The sequence below is a fragment of the Leptodactylus fuscus genome, chromosome 3 (genome assembly GCF_031893055.1).
Source record: "Leptodactylus fuscus isolate aLepFus1 chromosome 3, aLepFus1.hap2, whole genome shotgun sequence".
NCBI classification, from domain to species: domain Eukaryota; kingdom Metazoa; phylum Chordata; class Amphibia; order Anura; family Leptodactylidae; genus Leptodactylus; species Leptodactylus fuscus.
In genome coordinates, this window is record NC_134267.1 from 12,290,677 (window position 1) to 12,315,405 (window position 24,729).

Sequence of the window (24,729 nt, forward strand, 5' to 3'; positions counted from 1 at the left end):
AGCCGTAGCGCAGCAGTAAAGCAGGTGCTGAGCTGTGACAGCTCCTGCTTTAGTCGCCTATGTATTCCTCCGGTCGCCGATGAGTTGTAACCGGAACAAACCTCCTGCTAACTGGGACCGCGGGACAGGACACCGAATCCGTAAATGTCCCGCGGAATCCGGGACGGTTGGGAGGTATGCTATTGATACTGGATTTAAAGAGAACCTGTGACCAGCTCTGAAAAGTTCAGTGATCTCCATTATCTGATCGGCGCTGTCACCCTGAGCATTTTGGTGTTTTGTTTATCTAAACCTGTTCAGCTATTCTAAAGATATAAGCCCTGTTAGCGTTGATGCAAATTAGGGCATACTAGTCAATATGGTAACACTGTAGGACATACAGTACAGAGACCCCACCTCCAAATAACGCACAGTGTTACCGCCCGCTTGACTAGTATACCCTGGTTTGCATCAACACTAACAGGGCTTATATCCATGGAATAGCTGAACAGATCTAGGTAAAGGGTGACAGCGCCGATCAGATGATGGATGTCATTGGGCTATTTAGATTTGGTGATGGATCCCCTTTAAAGAATTTGTCTACATTGTGTATTGTATATACTGTAACCTATTTAGCTCTATGTATACACATTAATTCCACTAACATGTTTTCTTTGACTCTTTCGCGAGCTCTGTCGTCTTTACCTTTGCACCTTTTAACCTTTGCTCAGTAAACATCCAATGGTCATTAAACGTTCTGCTTTTTTCCATGCAGGAATATTCATTATGCCAAAATCTACTTTCCTCCATAAGACAGACCATTGTTACTCTCAGATACGGAGATGGAACCGATTAACGTCCAAGAATGGATACGAGATAACAAGACGTATTTCTTACCTCCGGTGTGCAACAAACTTATGTGAGTACAAGATATTCACCCGGGTTATTCAGATGTCTATTTACCCCGAATACATATCTTACAGATAAGATGGCGCATGATAGAGATAGTCTAAGAGAGTCATAAATGTATCACTGATAGGGCGGCATGTCAGACTAAAGGAGCCTACAATACTGCTGGTTGTATTGGGTGCCCCTGAGGGTGATACAATTATCTATGTATGTGGGCACAAGGGGTAACTCAATGTCTAACAGCCCCTCCAACAATTGTCAATTCCAGCGTCTGAGGATTGGGGGCCATTTTCAGAAATATTGCAGTTACCTGCTTGTAATACTGCCCCATGGAATTTCTGCTAGTTGTACATGCCCAGTAGAATACAGTACAGTGTCTGCTGTAGCCTCAGTGTAAGAAGCAAGGATATCTATTAGGCTGGACATAGACTTTCCTTCTGCTTCTCTGAGAGAAAGTCCAGCATGGGCAGCAACATTTATAATAGCTCTGAAATCCTCTGCCTTGAGTATCCGGACATGTCAGTACTAGAGAAGAGTGAAACAGAATAGGGGGTATGAATCGCCATGCCTCGCCTATAACGTAACAGGAAGCTGATTGAAAGGCATTGTGCCAACAATACAGATTCTAAGAAGTAAAGTGAGTATGTATTTTAGAGAAATTTTGTATTGATATTTAAAAGACGTTTCATAATAGAAATATTTCAGTCATAGCACCCCTAGTGTTCAGAATGTATAGGTCTCTGCATGTTATTCTTGTAAGGCTATGTTAGTCATACATGCCCAGTACAGTACAGAGTCTGCTGTAACAGTAACAGTGTAAGAAGCAAGGATCTCTATTAGGCTGGACATATGCTTTCCTTCTACAGAAAGTGTGGCATGAGTGGTAGGGTCCTGAAGGATTCCAGGCCGGGGAAGGGGGGGAATTAGATAATCAGGGGATAGTCTGTGTCCAGCCAAGATGATTTCTCTAAAATTCTCTTCAGACCTCAGAGTATAATAAGTGGAGGCCCTCGCCTCTTCTGGGCGGCCCTGTGGCATCCAGCAAACCTTGCTACGTGTCTTCAGTCCTCTTCCAACCTCTTGGATGACATCTGTGGCCCCAGGGGACGAAGGAAGCCTGTGATTGGGCGTTGATGGCACCCTGCATGATGGAAGAGGACTGCAAAAGAACGTCGGATACTTCGAGTTAGCCCTGGAGAACTTCTGTGTTTATTATTTTTCTGCACCCCCTCCCCATGGGGCTTCCACTTTATATACTCTGGGGTCTAAAGAGATGTCAGATATTAGCCCTTCTGGTTCAAATCCAACAAGTTGGGTCTGAAACAAAAACCGGAAGACGAACCCAACGAATATCCATGAGACTAGTCTTGTGAGGTTCACCCATTGTATGTGTAAGTGGTATGGACAGGGCTCGGCCAGTGGACAGGAGAAGTTTCTCCAGGAGCCCAAGTTTTGCACTGGGTTATGGGAGTTCTTAGCTACCCCCTGCTGGTCAGTCCCATTGGTCGACCAGTACAGTTGATATCAGTTAACTATTTGGTCACCCCTGCCCTACAGACCCTGGTAGAAGCTTATTACTCCGGTAGTTACTTATTTGGGCAGAAATACAGTAACACGCAGATAATGTTTTCCCAGTATTAACTCCTGTAGTGTAATCCATCTCCATTACCGCCCGTTATTCCTCAAGGTTACAAATCACGTTTTATTTGCTTTCGCAAACCACTGGACCAGAGCAGAACTTCATTTAATACACTTAACGATGAGCCGATACTTATTACGGCAGTGCGGGGACCGAACCGCGCGCCCCTCCATTACCTTGCTTATAATTCACACCTAATGTACCAATATATCCCAGGATACAAACCCAGCACAAAAGCAATAAGAAGATAAACAACAGCCAAAGAATCCATCTCAGCGCTCGGACTAACAATTAGCGGATAACGAAGCCGCCAGAATTAATAATTAGGATTCTGCTTTCTCAAGTCGTCTTTTCCCGATATTAATAATTTATACTTGTTTCCTCAGGCACAATAATCAGCTGACGGTAATGTTTGTGGGAGGCCCAAACCAGAGGAAAGATTATCACATCGAAGAGGGAGAAGAGGTATTATTATAGTACACTGAGCAGGTAGAATACTCTTAAAGGGGTTTTATCATCCCTTTAACTAGGAGGCGAAATGGTGATCGGTTGATCGTCGTGATCTAAGCTGCAGGCAAACAGTTGAGTCACGTGATCGCTGAGGCCAATCAGCAAAGGGCATGTGATGTCACTACCTCTGACATCACGGGTCACTTCCTGACGCAGTCACGTGACCACTGAGGCCAATCAGCGGCTTCAGCAGAACCCAGGAAAAGCGGAAGAACTGGGAGGACACCAGAGCATTGGGAACAGGTGAGTATGTTTTTTTTTTCACTATCCCTGGCTGATTTAAAAGTTAGAGAGGTTATCTCATTTTGCCTGGACAACCCCTTTAAGCTCTGCAATGTTAGGTGGGTGGTGCCAGACAGGGGGCGTGATTCAGAGCTCCAATCAGAAGCAGCCAATGTCATTGTCTGATCCTGTCTGACACCACCCACCTGACAGTACAGAGCCGAAATACATTATCAGGCACCAAAACTGACTGCATTGATTGCTCAGGCATGGTGGGGGCTAGAGAAAAAATTCCAACTGTGCTTAAATCAGTGGAGTAGCAGCCATTCCATTATGTAAAGAGCTGGACTTGTATGAGGTGGTGAAAGGTCCTCTTTAAAGTTAAGGCTGTCAATGTCTGACACCTTATGTTATTCCCATTCACTGAGCCCTTTAAATTTTAGTGACGCCCCCTGCAGGTACTTTCTACTATGTGTAAAGTCTGGTGTTAATTAAATGTATCCTGACAAAGGAATCATTATGTAGAGCAGAAGAAAGCAGTGAAAGGTTCCTCCGCTATATCATATTTACTACATGAGGATTTCACGCACCTCGGTAATGAATGAATCCGCTCGGACGCGGCGTCTCGCATAAATCCGAGTAAAGTATCATTCCATTAGCTAATTATAAACCGCCAGCTAACACGTTCATCAGCTTCAGCAATTCCTGATCTGAGGGAATCATTTTTTGGTTACGCGACACTTCTGCTATCAGCACCTCTGAGAGGAGCCTTCAGGTTTAGCTGAACCAACCCAATGTTATTAACCCTTTCACAACATAACATCCCATTGGGGTTGAGCCGATCTTGAGATTTCAGGATCGATTTTAAAATCCGATTTCCGATAATGATCCAGCCGATCACGATTGTGGAATTTGCTCGATCACCGATCGGAATCCGATCTTTTGGATTGAAGTTCACTCCTGGTTCACTCCGAATGGGACCGAATGGGCCAATCTTGAGATTTCAGGATCGATTTTAAAAACCGATCATTTTCCAGCCGATCCCGTTCGTGAAATTTACTCGATCGCCAATCGGAATCCGATCCCGATCACTCAACCCTAGTCAATGCTTCTCTATGGGAAAAATCACTTTTGGGGTTGAGCCGATCTTGAGATTTCAAAATCCTATTTCCGATCATTTTCTAGTCGATCTTGATCCCGATTGCGATCATGGAATCCGATCCTTACCGATCCTGATCGCTCAACCCTACATCCCACCTATCGGAACAATGCACGGTCTGGAGATAGATTGCTGGAATATCAATGACCCATGGCAGTAAAAACATCCATTTGATGGCCGCTTGTTACCCTTTAACCTCTTAAAGGCATGGCCTAGTTGGATTTTGGTCCTTTTTTTAGTCTTATTCCATTTTTATCGTCCACATAGCCATATGAGGGCTTGTTTTTTTGCACCAAGTGCTGTACTTTACCATTTTGGGAAACATTTTGCTCATGGATTACATTTTATGAACTGTTTCATAGTTTCAATCTTCTCCTTCCAAAACTCTAACTTTTTCATTTTCTTATTGCTATAGCCTTAGGAAGGCTCGTTCTTTGTGTATTTTTAATTGGCACCATTTAGGGATACAAATAAGGTTTGGATTAGTTTTTTTTAAACATTTTGATGGGTCCCCTCTCCCAGGGAAACAAAGGAATTAGATAAGCCAGAATACAATTTGCCAATGGGTGTATCATGATCTTGACACAGCTACTGCAACTCATGCGGTGCCCATTTTCCTGTTTTGCAGTTATTTTACCAGTGGGAAGGGGATATGTGCCTAAAGATCCTTGAAAATGGACAACATAAGGACATTTACATTAAAGAAGGGGAGGTAAGGAGAACAATGTGTCCTATGTTCTTGCCATAAATGTACTTTCTGAAGAGCCTCTTGAGAAGATGTTAAAAAATGGCCACACAATGCAAGTCTGTCAGTGACAAGAAACCCCTGGTAGAGAAGCAAGAAAAAGTTATAGAAGCACTCTGAATAAAATGTGTATCCACTGCCTATCTGGTTGACACAGACTCTTAGGAGTCAATTGGAACTTATTTGGCGGTCTTATAGGAATGAATGGAGAAACAGAATGAATGAATGAATGAAACGTTTGGTGGGAATGTTTCTATAAAGGAAGTCATCATAGCAATGTTATTTTAAAATTTAAAGGGAACCTGATACTTGAAAAATGCCGCCCCTTCTCTAGGAGACATGTTATAGGGCATATGACTCCTATGTACACCTGATGAAGAAGCCGTTTGTTGGTTTCGAAACGCGTTGTGTGAAAAGGTTTTATTAAAGATTCATTGGCAAGATTTGGTTCGGTAAGCGCGAATTTCTTTCATTCCGTCTACATTGTTTGTGGAGTTTTGAATTGGTCCTGCATTTGCAATCTCTTGTACGCCCTGTGCGTTTGCTATCTGCTGCTTCCGCCTGTCCTATAGGGGCTTGTGTGTAGAACCATTTGAATGCTGTGATTATATCACAGCACCTTGAGGTGATTATAGCTACGTCTCTATATTGAGTGCATGGTATTATCGGAGGTAATGCACTAGGTGCCGCGCGGTGCTTTTTCTCTTTTTTTTTCTATGTTATAGGGCAGGACATTCATCTAATAGGTATGGCCATCTTAAAGGGGTTTCCCATGAACATAACTGTATTTACAATTGTAGACAATTAAAAGTGAAACATCTTTGCAAATATAAAATTAACAATGAATAATTCCTTATTGTGGTCGGGTTATCTTCTCATACATGTAGTGTCCTCCTGATAACCAGCCATGATGTCCTTATTGTGGTCGGGTTATCTTCTCATACATGTAGTGTCCTCCTGATAACCAGCCATGATGTCCTTATTGTAGTTGGGTTATCTTCTCATACATGTAGTGTCCTCCTGATAACCAGCCATGATGTCCTTATTGTGGTCAGGTTATCTTCTCATACATGTAGTGTCCCCTCCTGATAACCAGCCACGATGTCCTTATTGGGGTCAGGTTATATTCTCATACATGTAATGCGCTCCTGATAACCAGCCATGATGTCCTTATTGTGGTCAGGTTATCTTCTCATACATGTAATGTCCTCCTGATAACCAGCCATGATGTCCTTATTGTGGTCAGGTTATCTTCTCATACATGTAGTGTTCCCTCCTGATAACCAGCCATGATGTCCTCATTGTGGTCAGGTTATCTTCTGGTAAATGTAGTCTCCCCGCTTGATAACTTGTCCACAATAAAACTCATGGCTGAAGTTTCTGATCACAGAAAATGCATGCATTCATGGTCATGTCCATTGGTAACCAGTGGCGGATCCAGGGTTTGCGGGGCCCTGGGCAATTGACTTTGGCGGGGCCCTACTTACTGGGGGTCTTGCACTTCTAACCTGTACTTCCCAACTGTTGAAGACTAGAAAGAGGCAACAAAACGTGCAGTGTGCGCAGCGCGCCGCAGCAAATTAGGCCCCTCCCACTTTTATGTTGACTCCACCCATTCTCATTCAATTTTCATGTGATTCCACACAGTATAATCCTCCTAGTCACCCATAAATTATATCTCCCCCCATTTTCATATACACCCTTCATCTACCCCTAGTTTCATGTCCCCCCCTCTATCTCTGTCCCCAGTTTCATGCCATTCTCCCCCTTTATCTGCCCACAGTTTCACTTCCCCCCCGTCTCTGCCCCAGTGTCATGCCGTTCTCCCCCCTTCATCTGCCCCAGTGTGATGCCGTTCTCCCCCTTCATCTGCCCCAATGTCATGCCATTCCCCCCCTTCATCTGCCCTAGTGTCATGCCGTTCTCCCCCTCCATCTGCCCCAGTGTCATGCTGTTCTCCCCCCCTAAATCTGCCCCAGTGTCATGCCGTTCTCCCCCCCTCCATCTGCCCCAGTGTCATGCTGTTCTCCCCCCTCCATCTGCCCCAGTGTCATGCCGTTCTCCCCCCTCCATCTACCCCAGTGTCATGCCGTTCTCCCCCCTCCATCTGCCCCAGTGTCATGCTGTTCTCTCCCCCTCTATCTTCCCCAGTGTCATGCCATTCTCCCCTCTCCATCTGCCCCAGTGTCATGCCATTCTCCCCCCTCCATCTGCCCCAGTGTCATGCCATTCTCCCCCCTCCATCTGCCCCAGTGTCATGCCATTCTCCCCCCTCCATCTGCCCCAGTGCCATGCCATTCTCCCCCCTTCATCTGCCCCAATGTCATGCCATTCCCCCCCTTCATCTGCCCTAATGTCATGCCGTTCTCCCCTCCATCTGCCCCAGTGTCATGCTGTTCTCCCCCCCTTAATCTGCCCCAGTGTCATGCCGTTCTCCCCCCTCCATCTACCCCAGTGTCATGCCGTTCTCCCCCCTCCATCTGCCCCAGTGTCATGCCGTTCTCCCCCCTCCATCTGCCCCAGTGTCATGCTGTTCTCTCCCCCTCTATCTGCCCCAGTGTCATGCCATTCTCCCCCCTCCATCTGCCCCAGTGTCATGCCATTCTCCCCCCTCCATCTGCCCCAGTGCCATGCCATTCTCCCCCTCCATCTGCCCTAGTGTCATTCTGTTCTTCCCCTTTTCATCTGCCCCAGTGTCATGCCATTCTCCCCCCTCTATCTGCCCCAGTGTCATGCTGTTCTCTCCCCCTCTATCTGCCCCAGTGTCATGCCATTCTCCCCCCTCCATCTGCCCAAGTGTCATGCCATTCTCCCCCCTCCATCTGCCCCAGTGTCATGCTGTTCTTCCCCCTTCATCTGCCCCAGTGCCATGCCATTCTCCCCCCTTCATCTGCCCTAGTGTCATGCTGTTCTTCCCCCCTTCATCTGCCCCAGTGTCATGCCATTCTCCCCCCTCCATCTGCCCCAGTGTCATGCCATTCTCCCCCCTCCATCTGCCCCAGTGTCATGCTGTTCTTCCCCCCTTCATCTGCCCCAGTGTCATGCCATTCTCCCCCCTCCATCTGCCCCAGTGTCATGCTGTTCTCTCCCCCTCTTCATCTGCCCCAGTGTCATGCCGTTCTCCCCCTTCATCTGCCCCAGTGTCATGCCGTTCTCCCCCTTCATCTGCCCCAGTGTCATGTCGTTCTCCCCCTTCATCTGCCCCAGTGTCATGCCGTTCTCCCCCTCCATCTGCCCCAGTGTCATGCCGTTCTCCCCCTCCATCTGCCCCAGTGTCATGCCGTTCTCCCCCCTTCATCTGCCCCAGTGTCATGCCGTTCTCCCCCCTCCATCTGCCCCAGTGTCATGCCGTTCTCACTCACACTCACACACACACTCACCATTCCTCGTTCCCTCGCAGCTCTCTCCCTCATACACATATTGTAGCCGCGATGTGATGACGTCATCACATCGCGGCTACAAATGCCGGAGCTCAGCGTTAAAGCAGGAGCTGAGCTGTGACAGCTCCTGCTTTAAACGCCTATGTATTCGGCTCATCGGCGTCCTACCGCCGAAGAGCTGAATACATAGGCATTTAAAGCAGGAGCTGTGAGCTCAGCTCCTGCTTTAACGCTGAGCTCAGTTGGAGTTGGGACATGCCGACCGGGACCATTTTGTTAGGTCCCGGCCGCGCCGCGGGGCCCCACTAAGCGCGGGGCCCCGGGCGGTTGCCAGGCTCGCCCGGCCCTGGATCTTTTGAAAACAAAAGATATCACCACTGAGATGATTAATTACTTTTAATTGTCCACAGTTCTAAATATGGCTATGTTTATGGGAAATCCCCTTTAAGTAATGTTGTCACTCAGTTCTGATCAGTAAATAGCTTATCCAGGATTAGACAACATGGCAATTTTCTTTTAGATAAAGCTCCACTTTCTCTTCTTAAAGAATGACATCACAACCGTTGGTCGCATGACCATGCTGCAGCTCAGTCCTATTCATTTGAGTGGGACTAAGCCATACCTTGGTCTTGTGACCAATGGACACGGAGTCACTGCCTGAGATAAGGAAGTGGAGCTCTTTCTGGAAGAAAGCTGCCATGTCTTCTAATCCTGGATAACCCTTTCAAGGGCGTGACCCCAACTGGGATCCCAACTGCTAGAATGACTTTAGATTCACACCCCGTTCTTTGGGCCAACTTGGGAGTCCAAAAAATGGAAACCCAATCTGCTTAAAAAGCTGTTACCCATGGAAACCCACAAAACCCATAAATTATAATGGGGTCTGCCCAGTTTCCACCTGAAAAAGCGGAATGGGGGACGGAATGCTTGAATGGTGATTGAAGGAAAATGTGAATCCAACCTGATACAGAGGTGATACATTGCTATGTTGAGCATGACCACTTATCAATGTTAGCACAGTATGCAACAGGCTCACTAGCTCCCCTTACTGGTGGCTTAAAGGTATACAAACTACTGTATCAGAAAAGTTCCGAATACAATACAGATACATTGTGACACTTGATCAGAGGTTGCCTCTTCCATTAAAGTTACATCTGTCAGTCCTAAATAATCCAAATCACCCGAAACTATAAATAATAACACAACTTTCTATACGTTACTGCCGTACAATAGCACAGATCTGTAATCTTTACTGCAAATGACATTCTGGAACTTTCTTCCCTTCGCCAGTACTAAAAGCAATTAAGATTAAATAGCTCATTAATTCTGACTAATTACTATAAATTTCCCTTGGTAAGATGACGCTGGTGATGCTTTCTGTACTTATGTGACTTTGAAGATACTTTGAGGCTCCCGTGTCCCTTTGCAACTTTTTGAAGAAAAAGTGAAGTTGGATTCCAACAAGGAGAAATTTCTTCAATCAAATTACCGTATTTTTCGGACCATAAGACGCACTAAGGTTTTAGAGGAGGAAAATAGGGAAAAAAAAATTTTAAGGAAAAAAAATTGGTGAAATATTTAATAACCTAATAATATAATATTTCACCAATGTAAATAGAACCGGGGGCTTTCGGACACAGGGATACCAAATGTGTATGTGTTTCACAGTAATGTTTTTGTTTTATATGTATTCTAGGGATATGGGGGTGATTTGAACATATATCTCTATCTATCTATCTATCTATCTATCTGTCTGTCTGTCTGTCTGTCTGTCTGTCTGTCTGTCTGTCTGTCTATCTATCTATCTATCTATCTATCTATCTATCTATCTATCTGTCTGTCTGTCTGTCTGTCTATCTGTCTGTCTATCTATCTGTCTGTCTGTCTGTCTGTCTTTCTGTCTATCTATATCTAATCTATCTCATCCATGGATGGAAAGAGACACCCTGCAGTGAAGCTATGCAAGAAGAGAAAAAGGGGCGGGCCAGACGGGTGAAGGAGGTGTGGTTTTCTAAGCAAACTTGAAAACACACCTCTTTTACCTGTCTGGCCCGCCCCTCCTTCACTGCCTCTCAGATCTTGCTCCAGCAATGAAGCCACACAGACAGGGAAGGAGGGGCGGGCCAGACGGGTGAAGGAGGCGTGGTTTCAAGCTTGCCGAGAAAACCACGCCTCCTCCTCCCGTTTTGCCCGCCCCTCCTTCCCTGTCTGTGTGGCTTCATTGCCAGAGCCAGATCAGAGAGGCAGTGAAGGAGGGGCGGGCCAGACGGGAGAAGGAGGCGTGGTTTTCTCGGCAAGCTTGAAACCACGCTTCCTTCACCTGTCTGGCCCGCCCTTACTTCCCTGCCTCTCAGATCTCGCTCCTGCAAAGACGCGACACAGACAGGGAAGGAGGGGCAGAGCAGGCAGGCACCGTGCTGCTCTCCTTTTGATTCACACAGACGGGACACAGACGCTGCACACGCTGCATTCGGACTATAAGACGCACACACATTTTCCTCCCATATAAGAGTGCGTCTTATAGTCCGAAAAATAATGAAATTTTTCTGTCGTGTCCCAGGCTTCTGTAAAATACTCAATGGATCAGATTTATTATACACAATAAGCCTGTTTATTGGTGTGCAAGGCATAAAAAGTTGCAATTTGCAACTTTTTCCTTTTTATGGCCGCCATCATTTCGATCCTTAAGGGGACCTGACAAGAAATCTGATGTAAGTGAGGTTGGAAATCTAGATCTCCTTAGCCTGTAGCAAATTTTCAATTTTGAGTCTTAGTTTTTTATTTTATTTTTCCATTTATATACTGATACTAGCCTCTGCCCATGACATCGCCTGTGTGTTGTTGGAGTGGATGATCTGCCTATATTCAGCAAATTGCTGCCAACGATTGTTTGTCTGCTCCAGCATTTTGGCAGCTCTTAAACTGTCCTGCTGCTGAACTTGTTCCTTTTACCGTGCCTGTGATTGTTCCGGCATCTCAGCAGCTCGCTGGGACGCCATATAATGAGTATGTTGTTGGTGTTGATGATCCATCTGCTCCGGCGTTTTGACAGCTGTCAAGCTGGCCTGTTGCTGAACGCATTACTCGTGCTGTGTCCGTGATTGTTCTGGCGTCTCAGCGGCTCGCTGGGAAGCCATATAATGAGTGTGTTGTTGGCATTAATGATCCGCATGCTCCAGCGTTTCGGCAACTCTCAAGCTGGCCTGCCGCTGAACTTGTTCCTTGCGTTGTGCCTGTGATTGTTGCGGCATCTCAGCAGCTCGCTGGAATGCCATATAATGAGTGTGTTGTTGGCGTTGATGATCAGCATTTCCGCAGCTCTCAAGTTGGCCTGGCACTGAAGTTGTTCTTCACACTGTGCCTGTAATTGTTTTGACATCTCAGCAGGTCGCTGCAACGGCATGAAGGAGAACTTCATTATATGCCGTTGAGGAGAACTCTGTGACTTCTGGCTCCATCATAGCTCTCGCTGTTTGCAACAAATTAGATTCTCTTTTTCCTGGCATGTTTAAAATTGACAAATTGCCAATTTGGATTAAAGGTGTTTGCCCATGTCAGTTTGTCAGCACTGCCTGGACCTGATCAGATAATATGCAAATGTGTGTACACAGTGGACTGAGGGTTAGCATTTGTTTGCACAGAGAGATAACAGACCTGGGACCTGAGATAATCTGCTGCAGGAGCAGTGTAATATAGTATGTGAACATAAATTCATAACAATCGTGAAGCCATGTCATTTACCAGGATACAAAGCAGCCGATGTCTTACTCGTAGTTACAAACTATCTGTGCGCCAAATTTCATTCAAATCCGTTCAGCCGTTTTTGCGTGATTGAGTAACAAACATCCAAACTTTCACATTTATAATATTAGTAGGATAGGATGAGGGCTTGTTTTTTTGCAGGAGAAGTGGTCATTTTAATGGTACTGTTTTGTGGTCCTTACAATGTATTGGAAGTCAGTAAAAACCATTTCTTTAGGGGGTGGCTTTTTATCAGTCTGTGGCTTTAATTAGTGAAAAAAAACCTGCATGAAACATTCCCTTTAAGTGCGACATACGGTAAAGATAAAGCATTGTTTGGTTAATGATGCGGACGTGGTGACTGTAGGATGCTCTCCGCGGGGATAATTGTAAATAGGAGAATAAATGATCTGCGTCTTCAAGACATCTGCAAGGCATGCAATGCGTCTTCCTCTTCTGTGTGTTTGGTCTGTATGATTACAGTAGAAAGTAATTGTCATGTGTGAGGAATAACTGGGGATTTATTCTATGTATGTGCGAATTATCTCTGACAATAACATATTCTTTCTGGACAGATGTTTTTGCTTCCCGCTCGTATACCGCATTCTCCACAAAGATTCGCACACACGGTGGGGCTTGTGTTTGAGAGGAGGAGATCAGAGACCGAGAAAGATGGCCTGAGGTACGTTCTGTTCTTATCACCATCCACAGTGGCTTAACTAGGAAGGGGCCCCATTCCCGACTGACGCTGAAGACCCCAAACTCACCCCCGCATTCCTGCACACAGTATTATGTCCCATAGTGGCCCCTGTACACAGTATTATGCCCCATAGTGGCCTCTGCACACAGTATTATACCCCATAGTGGCCCCTGCACACAGTATTATCCCCCATAGTCGCCCCTACACACAGTATTATCCCCCATAGTGTCCCCTGCACACAGTATTATGTCCCATAGTGGCCCCTGCACACAGTATTATGCCCCATAGTGGCCCCTGCACACAGTATTATGTCCCATAGTGGCCTCTGCACACAGTATTATCCCCCATAGTGGCCACTGCACACAGTATTATCCCCCATAGTGGCCCCTGTACACAGTATTATGCCCCATAGTGGCCTCTGCACACAGTATTATCCCCCATAGTGGTCACTGCACACAGTATTATCCCCCATAGTCGCCCCTACACACAGTATTATCCCCCATAGTGTCCGCTGCACACAGTATTATGTCCCATAGTGGCCTCTGCACACAGTATTATCCCCCTAGTGGCCCCTGCGCGCAGTATTATGCCCCATAGTGGCCCCTTCACACAGTATTATGTGCCATAGTGGCCCCTGCTCACAGTATTATGTCCCATAGTGGCCTCTGCACACAGTATTATCCCCCATAGTGGCCACTGCACACAGTATTATCCCCCATAGTGGCCCCTGTACACAGTATTATGCCCCATAGTGGCCTCTGCACACAGTATTATCCCCCATAGTGGTCACTGCACACAGTATTATCCCCCATAGTCGCCCCTACACACAGTATTATCCCCCATAGTGTCCCCTGCACACAGTATTATGTCCCATAGTGGCCTCTGCACACAGTATTATCCCCCATAGTGGCCCCTACACACAGTATTATCCCCCTAGTGGCCCCTGCGCACAGTATTATGCCCCATAGTGGCCCCTTCACACAGTATTATGTCCCATAGTGGCCCCTGCTCACAGTATTATGCCCCATAGTGGCCCCTGCACACAGTATTATGTCCCATAGTGGCCACTGCACACAGTATTATGCCCCATAGTGGCCTCTGCACACAGTATTATGTCCCATAGTGGCCCCTGCGCACAGTATTATGCCCCATAGTGGCCCCTTCACACAGTATTATGTGCCATAGTGGCCTCTGCACACAGTATTATGTCCCATAGTGGCCCCTGCTCACAGTATTATGTCCCATAGTGGCCCCTGCACACAGTATTATCCCCCATAGTGGCCCCTGCACACAGTATTATCTCCCATAGTGGCCGCTGCACACAGTATTATCCCCCATAGTGGCCCCTGCACACAGTATTATCCCCCATAGTGACCCCTGTACACAGTATTATGCCCCATAGTGGCCCCTGTGCACAGTATTATGTCCCATAGTGGCCCCTGCACACAGTATTATGCCCCATAGTGACCCCTGCACACAGTATTATCCCCCATAGTGGCCCCTGCACACAGTATTATGCCCCATAGTGGCCCCTTCACACAGTATTATGTCCCATAGTGGCCCCTGCACACAGTATTATGTCCCCATAGTGGCCCCTGCACACAGTATTATCCCCCATAGTGGCCCCTGCACACAGTATTATGCCCCATAGTGGCCCCTTCACACAGTATTATGTCCCATAGTGGCCCCTGCACACAGTATTATGCCCCATAGTGGCCCCTGCACACAGTATTATGTCCCATAGTGGCCCCTGCACACAGTATTATCCCCATAGTGACCCCTGCACACAGTATTATCCCCCATAGTGGCCCCTGTGCACAGTATTATGCTCCATAGTGGCTCGTACACACAGTACTATGTCCCATAGTGGCCCCTGCACACAGTATTATCCCCCATAGTGGCCCCTGTACACAGTATTATGCTCCATAGTGGCTCGTACACACAGTATTATCCCCCATAGTGGTCCCTGCACACAGTATTACGCCCCATAGTGGCCCCTGCACATACTATTATGCCCCATAGTGGCCCCTGCACATACAGTCCTATGAAAAAGTTTGGGCACCCCTATTAATCTTAATCATTTTTAGTTCTAAATATTTTGGTATTTGCAACAGCCATTTCAGTTTGATATATCTAATAACTGATGGACACAGTAATATTTCAGGATTGAAATGAGGTTTATTGTACTAACAGAAAATGCGCAATATGCATTAAACCAAAATTTGACCGGTGCAAAAGTATGGGCACCTCAACAGAAAAGTGACATTAATATTTAGTACATCCTCCTTTTGCAAAGATAACAGCCTCTAGTCGCTTCCTGTAGCTTTTAATCAGTTCCTGGATCCTGGATAAAGGTATTTTGGACAAACAATTCAAGTTCAGTTAAGTTAGATGGTCGCCGAGCATGGACAGCCCGCTTCAAATCATCCCACAGATGTTCAATGATATTCAGGTCTGGGGACTGGGATGGCCATTCCAGAACATTGTCATTGTTCCTCTGCATGAATGCCTGAGGATTTGGAGCGGTGTTTTGGATCATTGTCTTGCTGAAATATCCATAGTGGCCCCTGCACACAGTATTATGCCCCATAGAGGCCCCTGTACACAGTATTATGCCCCATAGTGGCCCCTGCACACAGTATTATGTCCCATAGTGACCCCTGCACACAGTATTATGTCCCATAGTGGCCCCTGCACACAGTATTATGTCCCATAGTGACCCCTGCACACAGTATTATCCCCCATAGTGGCCCCTGAACACAGTATTATGCTCCAATGTGAACACCCATGAACAATTATTTCAGACCCCAGAGTATAATAATCGGAGACCCAAGGGGGGGATACCAACATAAAAAAAACATTGTTACTTACCTATCGCCGGCTCTGCTGCAGACCTCAGTGGTGTCGGCCATCTTCAATGGCGTCCAGGACGTCACATGAGCTGGAACGCAGGCCCCGGTCATGTGATGTCAGGGACGTCACACAAGTAGGCCCGAAACCTGTCTGGAGCCCAGAGAAGTAAGTAACAGTGTTTTTAAGGTCCCCTCACCTCTCCTGGGCCTCCGATCATTATACTCGGGGATCTGAAGACCTCCGAGTATAATAATAGTGCTTGTGGGACCCGCGGCATCAATTACTGATCCCGTCCCCTGCCGGAATCGGGAAGTAAATAGGGCCTGTTACTATCTGGAGTAACTCCAGCTGGTAATGGCCTATTAAGAAGAAAAAAAACGCAGCGGTAGCCGCTATTGCCGGGCCCCTGATGTCCCGGGCCCTGTGTCAGCCGCTACCACTACTATCCTGGTAGTTACGCCCCTGTCCATCCATGAGAACGACTTCTATAAAACAGAAATTGTCTTTGTTGCCCACAATAACAAAATACAAGATGAGAACCATGCTGTGATAGGGTGCGATGGGCAACAAAGGCAGCGGGGCAGATTTATTAAGACTGGCATTTTGTAAGTCAGTCTTAATAAAAGGACTGACAGGTGCAAGGCCTGGCTTAGGAAATCAGGAACAGGAATCGGTGAGCTGGAGTAGAAATCTACACCAGGATCTGTTTAGCATGTTGGTCATCTTGGACAATTTTAGTCTTCTCATCACAAAAAAATTCATTCTCTTTGGAAAGGTTTTACGTGGAGAATTCTACCGAAGTGTTATTTGAAAGATGGTTCCATTGTGAAGATCTTGGGACACAACTTGTACCAGTGATTGCTGAGTAAGTCTATCATCAACTGTGCTGGGTACTCTTTTGTACGGTGTGCCGATTCCATGTGCCGTAGGTTGTTGACCTCTATATAAGTCATTATATAGGACAGGACTTGTAGCTGTAATACAAAGAGTCAATTACCTGAGTATTACAGTTGTGTGAACCTGACCATATCTGTGCTCCTATGTGCATTGGTTGTTCTATGACTAGGGTTGAGCCGATCTTGAGATTTCAGGATCGATTTTAAAATCTGATTTCTGATCATTCTCCAGCCGATCCCAATCGCAATCATGAAATTTGCTCGATCGACAATCAGGATCCGATCTTTCCCGATCCCGATTGCTCAACCCTAGTCAATGCTTCTCTATAGGAAAAGTCACTTTTAGTGTTGAACCGATCTTGAGATTTCAAAATCTGATTTCCGATTATTTTCCAGCTGATCGCGATCGTGAAATTTGCTTGATCGCCGATTGGGATCCGATCTTTTCTGAACCCGATCGCTCAACCTGGTCTGTCAAAAGACCAGAAGAACAGAGCCCCAAATGTATATCCTCTATCGAATACAAAGAAGCGCTCATAGACAGCCAGAGACCCGCCCACTTTCTGCAATCTGTATCTGCAACTCTGCTGCTAGAGACGGATTTCACTTAACAACAGACTGCAGAAAGTTAGGAGAAGGGAGGTATCTAATAGCTGATTTTTGGGTTTTTTTGTTCAGAAAATGTTTTTATCTGATAATTCACAATTTTGATCGGCCTTCCTATGAGCATAAGATTGTCAAAGCAAAGTGCCACACGGTGGCTCAGTGGTTAGCATTGCAGCGCTGGAGTCCTGGTGTTCAAATCCCACCAAGGGCAAAAAAAACATCTGCAAGGAGTTTGTATGTTCTCCCTGTGTTTGCATGGATTTCCATCCCATATTCCAAAGACATACTGATAGGAAAAAATGTACGTTGTGATCTCTATGTGGGCTCACAATCTACATTAGAAATAAAAAAAAAAAATTGTCAAAACAAAAGTAACCATTTGTCTCATTTTTTTAAATTTACAAATGTCACATGAGCCTATTGTTGTAACATAAATTGATTGATTGTAAATTCTTCCTTACACCTACAGGTATCACTAATCTTACAACATTCTTTTACGAAACATATACATATATATATATATATATATATATATATATATATATATATATATAAACAATATACATATTACATAACATAGAAATAAAACTTTATTATGTTTCATTTTTGTAGATTTTTCAACTCGAAACAATATAAAACGGGAAAACCTGACCCAGGTAATAATGACGTTCTGATAATAAACTGGTGTCTTATCTAGAGACTATTACAGCGGATGTTGAGACGGGGTTGAACAGAACCTGCAACCAATAACAAAATCTTCTGCTCCTGATCCATTTGAGATTGTTGGTATACAATACTGTCTTGTGCATTGACAGATATTCCGTGTAACACTGAGCTGGGGATATTAATCCTTGGACACAGGCTTGGCTTCTATATTAGGATATAAGCTAATATTAGGTCAGTCAATCAATGTAATATTAATAGATAATATAAGAAATACCAGTGATAAGAGGCGGAATTATTCATTCAATCCAATGTAGAGTGTGACAATTCAACATCATCAATCGAGTACCGTATATACTCGAGTATAAGCCGACCCGAGTATAAGCCGAGGCCCCTAATTTTACCACGAAAAACTGGGAAAACATATTGACTCGAGTATAAGCCTGGGGGGGGGGGGGAATGCAGCGGCTACTGGAAAATTTCAAAAATTAAAATGGTCTGAGTTTTTGGGTGCAGTAGCTGCTGGGGAAGGGGAGGGGGTGTTTTGGTTGTCTGTCTGCCCCTTCCCTAAACTTGAGGACTGGGTTCCCCTCCCCCCCACACACCCACTTGGAATTCAGCCTGACTATCTATAGTGTATCTGCAGTGCTCCTATTAACCCCTTCCCGACGGAACAGGAGCACTGCAGATCCCCTATATTCAGTAGACACAGGGAGACCTAATGTGTTTGTGTGTCACAGTCATTCTCTACTTTTATATGTATTCTAGGGAAAGGAAGGATTTACAACTTTTATTTACTTTATTTTTTTATTATATTTTTTTAAAGCTTCTTTTTTTTCACTATTTCATGGGAGATTCTATACATTACTATTGCAGCTGGTCATAGACCCCCCCCCCCTCCCAAAAAAATAATTTTTATAATTTTTTTTTTTTTTTTTGCTTGACTCAAGTATAAGCCGAGGGGGGCTTTTTCAGCACAAAAACTGTGCTGAAAAACTCGGCTTATATGGTATATACGGTAAGTGTTAGAAGGCCCCGTATACATTATACAGGCCTTTACATATCCTAACTAGGGTTGAGCCGATCTTGAGATTTCAGGATCGATTTTAAAATCTGATTTCCGATCATTTTCCAACCGATCGCGATCATGAAATTTGCTCGATCTCCGATCGGGATCCGATCTTTCCCGATCCCAATCGCTCAACCCTAGTCAATGCTTCTCTATCGGAAAAGTCACTTTTAGGGTTGAGATTTCAAAATCCGATTTCTGATCATTTTCCAGCCGATCTCGATTGTGAAATTTGCTCGATCGCCGATCAGGATCCAATCTTTTCCGAACCCGATTGCTCAACCCTAATCCTAACCATATATTTTGGTGGGGGTCAACTGAAATTGCTGTATCTGTCTCATTTTGATGGAACTGCACCCAGAAGGTGTCCTTACATTGTTGGCAAAATATTGGTAATGGAGTCCTATTGGTGAGGTCTCCCAGATGGTACAATTAGGTTTGGGTTATAAAGTGACTTTTTTAATACTAACGTTTTATTGTTTTATTTTCTTAAAGACCAAATACCAGAAAAAATGCCATTCCAGCTAAATACTGAAAAAGTGATGGAACCGTTTTCCTTTCAGAGCTGGCTAGACTCCCACCGTCCGGAGATAGAGAAGAAAAAACAAGTGGATTTGTTTAAAGATTGTTACGAGACTAAGGTATGGTATAATACATGAAAACACCCCAAAAAGTAATAGAAGCATAAAAACATGGGAGATAGATGGCAGACAAAGCCCCCTGGTCCTTGGTCTACCCTTATTACCACTTTATCGTAGGATAGACGTATGTTACTGGAGATTTCCCAACCAGATCTGCAGGAAGTTTTTTCCAAGGCTCAACTACTCTTTTGCGTTCCCCCTAGAATTTTTTTCCCAATTTAAGCATTGCCCATGGTGGGGGCCATGATCCTTACCACCTAGACCTGCATAATTCCATCTCCACCATTACTTACAAAGTACTGTAACTTTTTGTAACTTTCCTTTTCAGGCCACCGTCTACGGACAAGGAGAGACTGCAGAGAACACATTTTCTACAGACACATGGATTTGGCAATTGGTGTGTTCAATCAATGATTACGAAGGGACGCCCCATTATATGGGCAGTTAAAATTTTGGGAATTGTATTCACTGGCCAATATCAGTACACTTACTATTATTTGTTATACCGAAAGATTAGATCTATGATCTCCTTCTGCTGCTTCTAATCCAACACTTGGTCACATGACCGACCCAGTTCTACTCTATATACAAGCCTCAGGATTACAACTGGGTCGTTCACATGACCCAAAGTTAGATTGCCAGCAGCAGAAGCAGAGTGCAAACTTCTAGCCCCCTGCAGCGCTATGCAAATCTATGAATGGGCTCAACAGGGGGCTTGTATGTATATTAGTAAATGTGCTTAAAGGGACTTTCGGTCCCCAGGACCCAGTAATCATACCCCCAACAATGGGACATTTATCGCCTGTCTTGTGGATAGGGTATAAGTGTCCACAATGGGACAAACCCCTTTAACTCCATAAAAAGCAGATCATATGCTAAAAAGGTTTGGTTACTTCTAGCCTAAACCATATTTATATTTAATCAGATAAAAGTCAATATATGTGTTACTTACCTTTCCTCTTGGATTTGGCTTAAAAATCACTCAGTTTCTTGATATTCTGTCTGGAGTTGTTTGTGCGATATACATTTCTATGCAGCCACCCAGTGGTTATGATGGGAATTGCAGCCTTTCAAAGATTTTACTAATGATAGCCTATTGACTTAATATAATAAGAAACTGGAGTCCTTAAAGGGGTTGTCCAGGAATTGTACAAATCAAAGAGGAAATGTGTAGCATTAAAAAACTCCAGTGATTTATTGTCCACTACCACGCCTTTGGCACAGCGAGTCCTGCCCCTCAGTGGTCTCCACCGCCGCAGGAGAGGACCTGGTAACTTATGTGAGTAGCTTCACCGGGTCCTTTCCAGTCACTGCTTTTCCAGCACTGCCTGGGGACCTATAGACTCCTAATCCTATACAAGAGAGCAGCAGCGATACATGACAGTAAGCCGCACCTGGACATGGAACAGACCTCTCGACCGTTTTGTGTATTCTATAAAATATTCCAATAAACCGTAATCTACGTTACAGTAACAGCTTATTATGACAATACATTACAGGAAGGCTCCTCTGTGGTCGGTGCGAGTGACAAAGTTGTGACGTTGAGCGCTGGAGACAGCCTGCTCATACCAAAACAAGCAAAGTGAGTTAAGCCAAACTTTGTCATTCTGTACAATATACAGGAGTGCATGGCGTAACCCTTTCAGGATCAGGACCCTCCAATATCTAAACGTCCAAGTAAAGTTTCACATTTTTGAATAATTCATTCTAATTGTGTTTTCTTTCTAGTTTCGTTGTATACATTGTTTCCAATATTGATAGAAATGTAAATATTTATTATTTCTCCCTTGTACTCCAACAAATTTATGTCACAAAGAATCTCCCCAATCTCTTGTGCCCCAAATACCTGGATATAAAGCTGATGGGATTGGGAACCCAGTCGTCGATCCCCATTGATCCTACATTTCTACTATAGAGAAACCTTATTAACCAGATGGCGACTATACGTCCATACTGTCGACATCTATTTCTGCATATGTGATACATATAGACGTTTTGGATTCGGATATAGTATTTAGACAGTAATACCCCTTTAATATATGAGACTATATCCCCTATATGTTACTAGTCTGTGTTTACTACGATATCCTGAATTTATCGAATATTTTCGGTGTTTTCTGTGCTGTAAGATTTTCTTTCTATTCTACTCTGAACAGGTTTTCCTGGAAGAGACATGAGGGGTGTATCGCCTTCTGTGTCCGCATGGATCCCGCTCATAAGAAAGCGTATAATTAACGACAGATCGGAGGATTTTCCGAGGAGAGCAGCTGTATTATTCTCATCGCGCAGTTGCCATTAAACATGTTCATGAATACATTTATTATCTGATACGTCATCTTTCAATTATGTCTTATGTATATTGAAACCGAAGGGCGAACGCCCAGCCATATGTCAAGGCTCTTATAGTACAGGCACTTCATTATACCAGTGATCCAGGCAGTATATAGTGAGACTTGTAGAGAAAGGCCGGTGTATCCATCAGTTTGCAGTGGAAACAATGTCTACTTAGGATAGTCTTTAGTATTAGGAGATAAACTTAACCCTATGTCGTCCTGCTGGGACTCTGAGCGCTCAGCTGAAATCTATAGGAGAATCCACTAACAGGTGTTGAATTTCCCTGCAGTGCCCCAACAGGGGAAATAAGGCATTACAATGAGCCCCATCAATAGTATCAGTGTAATACACGATCTTGATGGATATGCCACAGGCAGATGTTCTGTATGTAGCTGCCCTCTGCTGTGGGGGTAAGATCAGAGTATTTTTGAGTAAATCGCAAATTATACAGCATACAATGAGCACCATGTTTAAGAAATTAGCATTTTATATCATTTCAACAACACAAACCGTGGCTGGATTTTCCTACAGCAACAATAATGGACAAAAAAATTTTGAATCTATGTCAGCAGAGTCGGTGGTGTTGGGCTCGGGTTCCTAGGGTCATCCTGAGGAGATGATCATGGGTTTTCTTATTGGTAACTGTTATGGACAGAAGGTTGTGGACCCATGGTGGTACCAGTTTGACTTAGGGCCACTCCCAAGGGCATTGTCTTAATATAGTTACATAGTTACATAGTAGATGAGGTTGGATAAAGACATTAGTCCATCAAGTCCAACCTATAACCCTACAATCCCTACAGTGTTGATCCAGGGAAAGGCAAAAACCCATAGCCTTCCCAGTATTTACCCTTTACTCCCTGTGCAGGGTTCTAGATTTCACTGTGAGGAGACTGCCACGTTGCTGCCTAACATAGTGGTCCTGATACATGTGACAGCTGGGTTTAGGTCAGAGAGACACCAGTGCAAAACACCAGAGGGTCCGGCAAAAGAGTGGTGAAGTATGGCCAAAAGTCTGTGTGCAAGGTCGTGATGGGCAGCTCAGGTTCTCAGGTCAGGGACAGGCAGAGGTCGTACACAGAAGGTCAACAGATCAGAAACATAAAAAAGCAACAAAGTCAGAAAACAGGTCATGGTCAATAAATGGAGAATCAGAATGAATGAAGTATCAGAATACCCACCCAGGAACTAACATCTTATATTGCTCTGGTCAGTGGTTAAATTGGGATGGAACGCACCAGAATTTAGTTCCTGCATAATTGCAAAATTCTGTGTCTGATGGGAATCTGCGGACCATAAAAAACACAGTTACTTACCTCTCCTGGATCCGGCAGGCTTCAGGCCTACTTGGTTATATCCCAGACGTCACATGGGCTGGGGCTTGCGTCCTTATGCGTCACGATGCAAGCCCCTGCTGACATGACATCCAGCGTGCTGTGTATCATTGAAGATGGCTGACATCTGCGGGGACTGCACCGGAGCCAGGGAGAGGTAAGTAACAGTGTTTTTTAAGTTTGTGTCCATTCCTGAGTCTCCGACTATTATACTCTGGGGTCTGTAAGGACCCCAGAGTATAATAATTGTTCATGGGTGTCTACAATGGGGCATAATACTGTGTGCAGGGGCCACTATGGGGCATAATACTGTGTGCAGGGGCCACTATGGGGCTTAATAGTATGTGCAGGGGCCACTATGGGGTGTAAATTATGCAACATAGTGGCCCCTGCACAAAGTATTATGCCACATAATAGTGTGAGCAGGAACTCATGGGGGAGGGGGATGGGTGATTGTCGGTCAGGGTCCCTGGGTTTTGTAAGAGCGTTCACCCTAAATTTCCCAATTTATGCAATGGCTCAGGTGTCAGGAGGAATCGGCTGGAGAAGGATTTTGGCGCATGAAGCAGGACTGGGTAGAGGTGAGCAGAATGGGGAGGGCAAGAAGGGGTAAAATGGCTGGAGACTGGATTCTGTAGGCATAGAGTGGTTGTCAGAGGTTTGGGGTTTGTGTCAGGTGACCAGAAAGATTAACCTGATGGTGCAGACCATTGGAAAGAACAGAACCCGCCACTGACAATAGAGGAACCAATTATTGTGTCAAAGTCTGGTCTCATCTGTTGGGTCAGTCCAACGCTGGTCCATTACAGCAGGCAGGAAAATATAAGAATTATAAAGAAAAAGAATCCCTAGATAAAGCAATCTCAGAATTATTAGAAAACTTATTTTAAATCAAAAAGTATCATTTATAATTCCATTCGACTTCTGAGCATTTGTTGTATCATCATCCTCTGCATTGTCTATATCCCTTGTGATACACGCAAGATTGTGGTTTGACGTTCCCGCATTACGGATTCCACGTTATTTACATCATTTATGCTGTTTTTTTTTATTTCTATTTCATTTGAGTATTCGAGGAAATGTATTTCCAGGATTCCTATGTCACTGAGGAAGGGAATCAGCGTCACCCGCTCTGCAAGATTTATAATTTATTCACACATTATTTTTATACTTCTTCAGATGCCGATGACTATATGGGGGAAGATTCTGGCAGTCGCCACCTGGAGCACTCCGCCTTCTTCTTGGCTTCCTGATATTCTGGATGATGCTTTGTCTTACACACTTATATATATGTTTATTACACATATATGAGGAGTAGGTGGCCCAATTTTTTTAACATAGTCTTAGCT

General features: G+C 44.7%; 1 protein-coding gene across 2 annotated transcripts; it reads left to right on the forward strand.

Moving 5' to 3' along the window:
* The first annotated feature begins 780 nt into the window (after positions 1 to 780).
* On the forward strand, positions 781 to 21,991 carry HAAO (3-hydroxyanthranilate 3,4-dioxygenase). 2 transcript variants are annotated; one of them, XM_075266481.1, is made up of 10 exons: positions 781 to 898; positions 2,914 to 2,992; positions 5,047 to 5,130; positions 12,860 to 12,966; positions 16,613 to 16,702; positions 17,952 to 17,995; positions 19,567 to 19,712; positions 20,041 to 20,109; positions 21,212 to 21,294; positions 21,869 to 21,991. In XM_075266481.1, the coding sequence occupies exons 1-10, from the start codon at positions 822 to 824 to the stop codon at positions 21,945 to 21,947; spliced, it is 858 nt and encodes a 285-aa protein (XP_075122582.1). In that variant the 5' UTR covers positions 781 to 821; the 3' UTR covers positions 21,948 to 21,991. The 2 variants fall into 2 exon arrangements, with proteins under 2 accessions (XP_075122582.1, XP_075122583.1); XM_075266482.1 differs by lacking the exon at positions 781 to 898 and adding an exon at positions 1,445 to 1,525.
* Positions 21,992 to 24,729: the final 2,738 nt, after the last annotated feature.

Excerpts from the sequence above, each read along its gene's own strand:
- HAAO (XM_075266481.1), top strand. The coding sequence starts at position 822 with ATGGAACCGATTAACGTCCAAGAATGGATACGAGATAACAAGACGTAT. Across the intron at positions 12,967-16,612 it reads ACCGAGAAAGATGGCCTGAG|GTTTTACGTGGAGAATTCTA; the intron begins GTACGTTCTGTT and ends CTCTTTGGAAAG. Across the intron at positions 21,295-21,868 it reads CTCATACCAAAACAAGCAAA|GTTTTCCTGGAAGAGACATG; the intron begins GTGAGTTAAGCC and ends TACTCTGAACAG.